Raw genomic sequence first — 11,311 nt, 5'->3', positions numbered from 1 at the left:
TGGTCATCCCACTTCTTGCTCCCGAGGTTGCGCACTTGGTTTACCAAAGTCTTGAGCCGGTTGTACATGTGTTGTGGCTCCTCCCCTTTGTTAAGCCGGAACCGACCGAGCTCCCCCTCGATCGTTTCCCGCTTGGTGATCTTGGTGAGCTCATCTCCCTCGTGCGCGGTTTTGAGCACATCCCAAACCTCCTTGGCGTTCTTCAACCCTTGCACTTTGTTATATTCTTCTTTACTTAGTGAGGCGAGGAGGATTGTTGTGGCTTGTGAGTTGAAGTGCTCGATTTGGGCTACCTCATCCTCATCATAGTTCTCATCCCCTATTGATGGTACCTGCGCACCAAACTCAACAACATCCCATATGCTTTTGTGGAGCGAGATTAGATGAAATCGCATTAAATCGCTCCACCTAGCGTAATCTTCACCATCAAAAGTTGGTGGTTTGCCTAGTGGGACGGAAAGTAAAGGTGTATGTTTGGAAATGCGAGGGTAGCGTAGAGGGATCTTACTATACTTCTTGCGCTCTTGGCGCTTAGAAGTGACGGAGGGCGCATCGGAGTCGGAGGTCGATGTTGATGAAGTGTCGGTCTCGTAGTAGACCACCTTCCTCATCCTCTTGTGCTTGTCGCCTTTCCGATGCGGCTTGTGGGAAGAAGATTTTTCCTTCTTCTCTTTGTGATGAGAAGAAGATTTCTTCTCCTTCCCTTTGTTGGAGGAGCTCTTCTTCTTCTCCCTCCTTTTGGTGCGGGACTCTTCAGATGAAGTGCTCCCGTAGCTTGTAGTGGGCTTTTCGCCGGTCTCCATCTCCTTCTTGGCGTGATCTCCCGACATCACTTCGAGCGGTTAGGCTCTAATGAAGCACCGGGTTCTGATACCAATTGATAGTCGCCTAGAGGGGGGGTGAATAGGGCGAAACTGAAATTTACAAATATAAACACAACTACAAGCCGGGGTTAGCGTTAGTAATAATAAATGAGTCCGCAAGAGAGGGCGCAAAACAAATCCCAAGCGAATAAGCAAATGAGACACGGAGATTTGTTTTACCGAGGTTCGGTTCTTGCAAACCTACTCCCCGTTGAGGAGGACACAAAGGCCGGGTCTCTTTCAACCCTTCCCTCTCTCAAACGGTCCCTCGGACCGAGTGAGCTTCTCTTCTCTAATCAAAGCCGGGAACAAAACTTCCCCGCAAGGGCCACCACACAATTGGTGCCTCTTGCCTTGATTACAATGGAGTTGTGATCTCAAGAACAAGTGAGAAAGAAAAGAAGCAATCCAAGCGCAAGAGCTCAAATGAACACGGCAAATCACTCTCTCTAGTCACTAGGGTTTTGTGTGGAATTGGAGAGGATTTGATCTCTTTGAATGTGTCTAGAATTGAATGCCTAGAGCTCTTGTAGTAGTTGAGAAGTGGAAAACTTGGATGCTATGAATGTGGGATGGTTGGGGTATTTATAGCCCCAACCACCAAAAGTGACCGTTGGCTGGAGGCGTCTGCTCGATGGCGCACCGGACAGTCCGGTGCACACCGGACAGTCCGGTGCCCCTGCCACGTCATCACTGCCGTTGGATTCTAGCCGTTGGAGCTTCTGACTTGTGGGCCCGCCTGGGTGTCCGGTGCACACCGGACATGTACTGTTTGATGTCCGGTGCACCGGCATGGGCGATTCTGACTTCTGCGCGCGCTGCGCGCGCATTTAATGCACCGCAGGGAGCCGTTGGCGCCGCAGGGAGCCGTTGCTCCGCTGGCACACCGGACAGTCCGGTGTACACCGGACAGTCCGGTGAATTATAGCGGAGCGGCTGCCGCGCGAACCCGAGGCTGGCGAGTTCAGGAGGCCGAGCTTCCTTGGAGCACCGGACATGTCCGGTGCACACCGGACAGTCCGGTGAATTATAGCGCGCCGTCTTCCGAGAAATCCCGAGGGTGAAGAGTTTGAGTCTGAGTTCCCTGGTGCACCGGACAGGTACTGTTCACTGTCCGGTGGCACACCGGACAGTCCGGTGCGCCAGACCAGGGGTGCCCTCGGTTGCCCCTTTGCTCCTTTATTGAATCCAACACTTGATCTTTTTATTGGCTAGATGTGAACCTTTTGCACCTGTATAACTTATACACTAGAGCAAACTAGTCAGTCCAATATTTGTGCTGGGCAATTCAACCACCAAAATTATTTAGGAACTAGGTGTAAGCCTAATTCCCTTTCACCGCTATAGCGGTGCTATAGAGCACTATTTTTTCCATGGCCGAAGCAAAAGGTTGAATGAGGATCTTCGGCATATAAGGCCCCCAACACACATAATGCAGCACACTCTAAGAGGTATGTCTAACACAGTAAAGTCATTGTGATTTGTGTCTGGTTAAACCAATATCAATGGTCCAATGCTTAGTTGTCGGACGGTCCGATGATTGTGGATTTTTCCTAGATTTAGTATAATTGCTAGTTGGTTGATTGGGATTATAAATACAACCCAACTTGTCTATTCTAGCCTTCTTGCTCATTTCAACTTCTGAAGGAACCATTTGAGAGTGAGGAAGAACCGTTGCCTATTGAGGGACTTAAGAGTTGATAACCACTTGATTAGCGGCCTTGTTAGCGTATTAAGAGTAGTAAGTGTGCATCCATTTTTTATTAGTCTTGTTTAAGTCAAATGATAGTTTGTGCTTGTTACTCATGTTTATAAATATCATCTAGACGGTTTAGTGGTGATTGAAAGTTTGATGATCATCTAGAGATCATATGGGGTGACCTAACTTAAGGACTAAATGGTGGAGAGGTTTACCGTGTCAAAAGGATAAAAAATCAAGATAGAATAATTAATTAGGTAAGAAAGGAAACTAAACATGGCCTATGCTCATTGGGCGCAGACTCTTCCCCGGCTCTGTGAGCGACGCAGGATCATCCTCATTCCTCCCTAACACGAGTGGAGTGGGCCTCTCCTAGTGCTCTGACACAGGCATAGATTTTCTCTCGGTAGACAAGCCCGAGGTAAAGGATGACACAAGCATGAGTTCCCCCTCGGTAGACAAGGACACACAGGCATAGGTTTTCTATGTAGGATTGGTAATAAACTGAGTCAACGCTCGTGAGCTACACCCTGATATATACAATTGCATTATAGAATAATTTTTTAGTATATAAATATAAAGTATATATATAATTCATTATTGAGTAATCTAAATTATGAATTGTCATATATCTAGTACGAAACACTAAGAAACAAACTGACTATCTATAAAATTTTCCAATATCCATTATTTTTCTACATATTAAGTAATTTAACATATCTCGCGAGCCGGCTCGGTTCGCTACGGCAACGAGCCCAAAAAGCTGGCTCAGCTCAGTTCGAGGCCCTCGAGCTTAATTTCCAGCCCCTATAAATCTGGATAGACAAGAGCGACTGAGCGAGGTAAAAGATGACGCAGACACAGATTTCCTCTTGATCGACGGGCAAGGTAAAGGCCTGAAGGATGATAGGTGGATCTCGAATGTCATTGGCCCTGTTTGTTTCGGCTTCTGACAGCTTCTGGCCGCTAAAAGATGCTGCGGACTGCCAAACGCTCAGCTTTTCAGCCAGCTTCTATAAAATTCGTTGGGACAAAAACCATCCAAAATCAATATAAACACATAATCGGTTGAGTCGTTGTAATAGTAGGAATCCATCACTTTCTAGATCTGAGCCTTATGAACAACTTTATCTTCCTTCACACGTAATCGTAATGATACTCAGATTATTCCCACAGCCAGATTCTCCCCACAGCCAGATTTTTAGAAAAGTTGGTCAGAAAAAAGCTGAACCAAACAGGCCCATTGTCTGTTGCGATAGATTGGAGAACTTTGTTAGAGCACATGTCAAAAGCTAGGCCCGCCAAAATAAGTCTTCAGATCAAAAGTGAGGCCCTAATTTGAGCGCTGCTAAAGATGCTCTCACCTCGTCCTGAACTCCTAATGGACGTGAGAACGAGGGGCCACTCTTACACTACGCTGTACTACCATATATATCCACGATCCATGTCAAAAGCAAGACAGGAAGCATCAAGCATCCACCGACTCTATAAGCATGCCACATTCTCGTATTTTTCTTCAACTTATTCATGTACAAAAGGCAGGCCAGCCATGGTGGCACCTCCTCGGTTTGAAGACTGAAACAATCTGCTGAACAGAAGGACGCGAGAGGCAAGGCTAAAGCATCTATTTCGATTGTTGTGCCTTGGTAGGAGAAGCCATGGCGCGCAGGCTCTTGCCGACCTCGGTGAAGCTCGGCCTCTCTGACGGTTCGGCTGACCAGCACCGCTCCATCAGTGACCTCCACTGGGGATCACAGGACTCGGGCACCGGAGGTCGCAGCGTGTTATTCACGATTCCACCTGAGTGAAGCAGGCAGAGAAGTTCAGGGACAAGAATGGCATTGGATTCCCCAAGTATAAGATATATAATAGCAGCATAAGTTATGCGCCTACCTATAATGGCCCCATAGTGCAGCTCGGCGTAAGGCTCTTCACCTGTAAGTAGCTCCCACATCACAATGCCAAACGAGAAGACGTCAACCTACATCCAAAGAATATGAAGGTCACCCATGCAACAGGAACAACATATTCCTCCAGACGCAGGTCAAAAGAAAAGGGAGTGCACACATTAGGCCAAAGGGGGTAAAAGAAAAGGGAGTGCACACATTAGGCCAAAGGGGGTGCAATGGAGCCAAACCTTTTCCGAGACAAGGCTGCTGCTGCCATTCAACAACTCAGGGGCCATCCAAGGAAGTGTTCCTCTTACTCCGCCAGAGATTAGTGTCTGGCATTTGACCTTTGATAATCCCAAATCACCAACCTACAAAAATAGGAAGGTCGTCCTCATGTCCGAACTCAACCAAGAATATCAGAGATGCTTACAGGGTGTTTTGGTTTGAGGAGCAATTTTATCCCAGATGAGGTAGTGCATCATTAGTTGATCCCTCAAATTTGGTGGAATGGATAAATTTCTCATACTAGTATTAATTATTGACTTATGAGGAAGGAAGTGATACTGCATCATTTTATTCCATTTTACAAACCAAATAGATAAAGTGAGGAATGAGTAAATGATGGAGTAACTCATTCTTCAAACCAAACACGGAAACACCCCTTTAAAACATTGCACGTTGTCCTGCTAGTGCTGGAACCAACAATTCTCTAAAGAATTACATCCTTGGTATAAAATAAATATAATTATGTGCTTCATAAACACATTCGTCCATATGAGTGGGTGTGCTTTTGATTAATACATGTGGAAAAAAGATTGGACCTTAACCTAACTTAGTCACTTGCTTCCTTAAAGATAAATAAAAGAACTACACATTCAAGTATAAGCATAAGGTACAAGTGCATTACTTCACTAGCATGGCTGCATGAGTTATTAAGGGTTATCTGATCTAGTTTATTGTGCATGCATCATTAGGGGTGAAGGTGTTTATGATGATAAGCACCTTGCATATAGGCCGTTGAGGATCCCTTAGGTTGACAAGCAGATTGTCACTCTTCAAGTCAAAATGCACTATATTCTTCCCATGGAGATATTCCATTCCAAATGCAACATCCATTGCAATTAGTAGACGCCTACGCCGATCAAAGATCCTGTTGATAGAATAAGATGAACTTAGACTTGTCATCGTATGAAAAGCATTATGTTTGCAATGAAAAGAGTAGTATACTTTTCATGTCTTTGTAATGCTTGTCGGAGTGAGCCATTAGCCATGTATTCTGTTACCGTTGCAACAGATCCACCAGGTCCATCTACAACAACACCATAGAAGGCTACTACGTTTGGATGGTGCAAAGATGCAAGCTTGTCTGCCTCGTTCCAGAAATCAGTCCTCTACTGACAAAAGAAAACTTAGAACATGGTGGATTCAATTTAAAACACAGCATTTTCATACCATACGCTCTTGCTCAGAAGCCTTCCCAGCAAAGCATCGATCGTTGATTCTCTTTATAGCAACATCTGAACCTCTCCACTTTCCATGGTAAACAGTACCAAAGGTTCCAGAACCAAGTTCACGCAATTCTTCAAGGTCACTGTTCTTTATTATCTGTTATCATTTATCAACAAAGTGGGAAATAAGGATAATGCATTTAAAGTTTCGCATAAAATGTGGAAATAAATAATAACATAACAAAAACCTGAAGGTTATCGTTGTCATCTAAAACTTGAACCCCTTGACTTATTTTGTCTGACTGATTGTTCCCTTCATCCTGAACCCAAAAGTACAGCTAAAGATTACAACAAATCAAAGAACAATTGAGTTAGGCCAGCTAACAAAGAAACATCTCCCACCTGGAACTTGACATCAACTTCTGCTCCATGCGAATCGATGTGATCCCCAGAGAACACCACTGTTTTTTCAGGAAAGGGTGGCTGAAGAACTGATGCGGCTACCCCTTCAGCAACAGCTTGTAATTGTCGCTTGATACTATCTTCTCCAGGTCCTTTCAGAAGTAAAAAAAGAATGAAAGAGAGTGGCAGAGGAATTGTTGCTAGTCCATTATAATTTTTAAATAATATCGTAGTAGTACTGCCTAAACAGTATAGCATGATAGTGTACCAACCTTTGTTCAATTTAACTGTGTGCATATCCTTAAAACATGAGTCTTCTTCTGAGGGTATGGCAGCATGCATGTTCATATCAGGCATATGGCCATCAATATATTGACCTCCAGAAACAACAGACTCCTTAGTTAGCTTGTTTGGTCTTGGAGGCACTAAAGATGCATTGCCCACTGCTTTCCAAGGATCCTGATTTGAGAAAAGTGAATCTGCATAAGCCGGTTCCTGTGTACCTTCAACACGATCAATACCAACAGTAGACTGCAATGGAAATTTGTTACTGCCATTGGGGGGAATTGAAACCAAGTGATTGGCCATTTCTTTAGGACGCTGTACAGGTGATCCAGAAGGAACCTGAGCACCAGAGTTAGATGGTAGCACAGTAACCTTTTCATTAGAACCAGGTGGTTCAATGGGAGCTATAAGGTTGCTCTGGACAGCCAGATTGGGTGGTTGCTGGATTATGTCAGGATGGACATTTTGTGTACCAATATCAAAAGCATAACGTGGCTTCTCACTGTGCCTGGAAATGTTTTCCTCTTGGTTGAATGCAGGAGCAGCAAAGGCATTTGTAATCCCTATATGATACCCTCCAGCTTGAGATTTGTAGATAGAACTACCATCAATATTTAAAGGTAGCTTTCCAACTTTGGCATGATCAATGATACCATAAGTAGAAGGCTTCCCATGCACAGTAGATTCTGGTGGTGCAATAGGACCCAAATGAACTGCTTGCGTATGAACATCGATAGCTCTGGCATAGTCATGAAGAAGATTGTGTGCATATTCTCTCAGCGGTTCCGCTGCTGGATGATTTGAATCCTTGTATGCACTGGCATCAATGCCTTGTGGGCCATTCACTAGAACTTGTGCTGGCTGCATGCTATAAGAGAATAGTTGCTGCTGGTACCTGACAGGATCTTCAGCCCCAGCCTGAGGAGAATGACCGACAAATACTCCATCTGGAGCAGGTGCACTGGACACTGGTAAAGGAATCACGGTGGGTTGAACCGGCACACCTGTATCCGGAGATGCAGTTGCCTGAACTGCAGGTTTTCTGGCAGGAAGAGTCGAATTAAATTGTGTCATCACTGCTGTGTTCCCAGCTCTTGGTTCCGCCACATAGTTTGTAGGAGTTCCTGAACTTGCACCTAGACTAGATTTGTTGGATCCACTGTCTTGATGGGGGCTATAAAACATTGGAGCTGCCTCAAGGTTGCCTGTTGCACGAGAATTTCCCTGCTCCCGGATAATATTATCTGAATGAGCATGTGGCAATGCTTTTTGGCACATTGTGCAATCATCATATCTCAATGATGGAACAGTGGCCGAGCTAACCACCACAGGAATTGTGCCTGAACTGGTCACCACTGGCATGCTTACTGCACTTATCATCGCTTGTTGAACACCAAACCTCTGCCTCTGCGCATCATTTGCCTGCTGATGCACAGAAGACAAAGGAGGAAGCTGTGATAGCGGAGTTTGCACCACCCGGTAACTATGATCAACCTGAGCTTGCACTGGCCTTGTGAACTGTGTGGTCTCCAGAACTGGTTCTGCACCTGCGGAAGCAGGCCTGAACGTACTGCCTTGAGCAGCAGTGGTGGCCAAAGAACCCGTCACAGGAATGCTGGGCATGAATTGGTTCATATGCACAGGCACGTAATTGACAGATTGCGGCACCCCATGCCCACCAAATTGTTGGGTGTTGATGTATTGTACCTGCTGTGGCTCTATGTACGACTGCGGCACCTGCTGCACATAAGCAGCAGACTGAGGATGCTGGTGTTGTACATAATGGGTGACTTGAGGCTGCTGCTGCACATAAGTGGTTACTTGAGGCGGCTGATGCGGTGTTGCATAAGCAGGAGCAACCTGATGAGGCGGTAACGTTGATGGCTCTGTCACAACAAAGATGGGATTTTGAGCCGGGATGCCCATCGCCGGAGATGACAACGAGACTGCAGTGAACCCAACCGACTCCGGGAAAGCACTAAGGTAATGGGCCCCACCTGAATATGAATACTCAGTTGCAGCGGACGCAGGCGGCGGCACCGCCCGCGGTGACATACCTTCCACTAGGCCGCTGTACTCGGATGCCTCGGAGTTGTGTGCGGAGGAACCGGCACTGGCGACACTGTCCTTCGGACGCATGGCCACGGCCATAGCCTCCGCGGAGACGCAGTTGATGGTGTCGATGTACCGCTGCCCAGACTCGTCCACCGCGGCGACGAGGTGGGACCCGGAGCCAGAGCCGGCCGCATCGCTCCCGGAGGCCGGGAAGAGGAAGACCCGCAGCTTGGCGGAGCCGTCGGGCGCGGCAGCGGCCAGCTTCTCGTACTCCTCCATCATGTTGTCGTAGTCCTCCGGGCCTGAGACGGAGATCAGCGAATCGAGGTCCTCCCCAGGGAGCTGGTACCTGAGTAGCACCCCGCCAGAGGAGGCGGAGGCCTCGTCCACCGCCTCCACCTTCCGCAGGAGCTCCCCGAAGGAGGCGGCGCGCGGTACGGAGATGAGCCGCGTCTGGCCGCCCACGTACCGCAGCGCCCCGTCCCCGGGCCTCGGCGCAATCCGGCCCCCGTAGCTGCACATCAGCTTCACCTTCCCCGCCCCAGGCGTCTCGTCCTCCCCGCCCCACGCCCTCGAGCTCGGGCTGCTAGGGTCCACCGCCGGCGCCACGGCTCCCCTGCTCGCCATCACCGCCGCCTAGGGTTCCCGCCGCTCGCGCGCACCGCTTGTTCGCCGAGGCCCCTGGCGAGGGCGCAACAGAATCCGAAAGGCGCGCTGGGGGAGGGGGGAGGGGGGAGGCCGGAGGCGCGACGTGAGTCTCGCGCGGGGTTTTCCTTCCTTCCCGCAAATCCCCGCTTGCCTTGCCACTCTCTCGCTCGGTCGGCCACGGCCGCGCGCGGCACGGCAAGAGGCTGGCTCCGCTCCACCTCCACCGCGGAGGCACCGAAACGAATCGCGGAATCGGCAGTGGGGTCTGGAGAACGGGCGATGCTGCGGATAAATTCTCCCGGGCCCTCCTGCGATCTCCACGTTGCACAGTTTCGTGTCTGACAGGCGCGCTTCTTTTGGCCGTTACGGCGTTACCCACTGATCGGCTGCGCTGGCTAGATTAACGGTGCTTAGCTGCCGGGACGCAGGCCCAGTCGTTAGGACAGATTCACAACTAAAAAAAATCTGGACCTACGATTTACCATGGGTGTGTCTGATACAGGGCTAAGGGCCCGTTTGGATTTCGAAAACTAATATGTTTGAATACTGGTTAGAAATACTAAATATAGATTAATTAAAAACTAATTACTTATAAACAGTTATAAACAGTAAGACAAGTTTTTTAAACCTAATTAGTTTTATGATTCGCTTACGTGATACTGCTGTAAACATTTTCTAATATTATATTGTTGTGGGTAAGAGTATCTCTAACAAATTCCCAAAAATATGTGTCCAAATACACAAGTATTGGGATCTATTACTTAAATTTCTAAAAAAAGTGTCAATGCTCCAATGGCTCCTAATACTATCAAAAACCTAATCAATTTGTTATTGTGACCCACAATATTTGTGTGTTGATCGTCCATGTCACGATGTTTTTTGTGCCACTCTGTTCGACCAAAAATATGGAAACAAAAACAGCGACAGCGTCACCAGGTCATGTTGTCCATGTCATGTCACGTTGTGGGGCCGTTGGTCATGTCACATTGCCCATGTCTCTATCTGGTTGTGGGGTCGTTGGTCCATTGCGAGAAGAGGACGACAGCTGCCTCACCAGGTCTCACGTGTGAAAATGGGTACTAGCAGAGGCGAGAAACAAAAACCAGCGCAAGAACAAAAAAAGGTGGAAGATTGGGAGCACATTGGGCGGTTGGATTGCTTTTCTTCTTCCTTCTTTCTTGTTTCCAACTCAATTGTAATCAAGGCAAGAGACACCAATTGTGTGGTGGTCCTTGTGGGGACTTAGTGTCCCGTGTGATTGAGAAGAGAAGCTCACTCGGTGTAAGTGACCGTTTGAGAGAGGGAAAGGGTTGAAAGAGACTCGGTCTTTGTGACCACCTCAATGGGGAGTAGGTTTGCAAGAACCGAACCTCGGTAAAACAAATCACCGTGTCATCCGCTCTTATTCGCTTGTGATTTGTTTTTGCCCTCTCTTTTGGACTCGTTTCTATTTCTAACGCTAACCCCGGCTTGTAGTGTGTGCTTAAGTTTATAAATTTCAGATTTGCCTATTCACCCCCACCCCTCTAGGCGACTTTCAATTGGTATCAGAGCCCGGTACTTCATTAGAGCCTAACCACTCGAAGTAATGTCGGGAGCATCCGCCATGAGGGTGATCGGGACCGGCAACAAGTCCGCAAGCTCGGGGAGAACACATTCAAGGGAGTCCGCCCACAAGCACAAGGAGGAATCCTCTTCCTCCATCAAGTCCCAACGGAATGGTGACAAGAAGAAGAAGATGAAGAAGATGGTCTACTACGAGACCGACTCTTTGTCACCCTCCACCTCCGGCTCGAAATCGACATCCGTCACTTTTAAGCGCCATGAACGCAAGAAGTATAGTAAGATGTCCCTTCGCTATCCTCGTATTTCAAAACGCACTCCATTACTTTTCGTCCCATTAGGTAAACCACCTATGTTTGAAGGTGAAGATTATTCTATGTGGAGTGATAAAATGAGGCATCACCTAACCTCACTCCACAAAAGCATATGAGATATTGTTGAGTATGGAGCGCAGGT

The 11,311-nt window shown here is 47.5% G+C and overlaps 1 protein-coding gene across 3 annotated transcripts; it reads right to left on the bottom strand.

Annotated features, from left to right (window-relative positions):
• Window positions 1-4,023: 4,023 nt before the first annotated feature.
• LOC103629333 (Protein kinase superfamily protein with octicosapeptide/Phox/Bem1p domain) lies at window positions 4,024-9,680 on the bottom strand. 3 transcript variants are annotated; one of them, XM_008650485.3, is made up of 10 exons: window positions 8,587-9,552; window positions 6,577-8,475; window positions 6,305-6,456; window positions 6,151-6,222; window positions 5,907-6,059; window positions 5,682-5,845; window positions 5,457-5,604; window positions 4,700-4,822; window positions 4,456-4,543; window positions 4,024-4,362 (listed from the first exon to the last, which is right to left on the bottom strand). In XM_008650485.3, exons 1-10 carry the CDS (start codon window positions 9,269-9,271, stop codon window positions 4,187-4,189), a joined length of 3,660 nt encoding a protein of 1,219 aa, XP_008648707.1. In that variant the 5' UTR covers window positions 9,272-9,552; the 3' UTR covers window positions 4,024-4,186. The 3 variants fall into 3 exon arrangements, with proteins under 3 accessions (XP_008648707.1, XP_008648708.1, XP_008648706.1); XM_008650486.4 differs by having other exon boundaries at window positions 8,647-9,550; XM_008650484.4 differs by having other exon boundaries at window positions 6,577-9,680.
• Between the last annotated feature and the right edge of the window lie 1,631 nt (window positions 9,681-11,311).

This window comes from Zea mays, chromosome 6 (assembly GCF_902167145.1).
Source record: "Zea mays cultivar B73 chromosome 6, Zm-B73-REFERENCE-NAM-5.0, whole genome shotgun sequence".
NCBI lineage: Eukaryota > Viridiplantae > Streptophyta > Magnoliopsida > Poales > Poaceae > Zea > Zea mays.
This window is presented reverse-complemented; position numbering and strand designations above follow the sequence as displayed.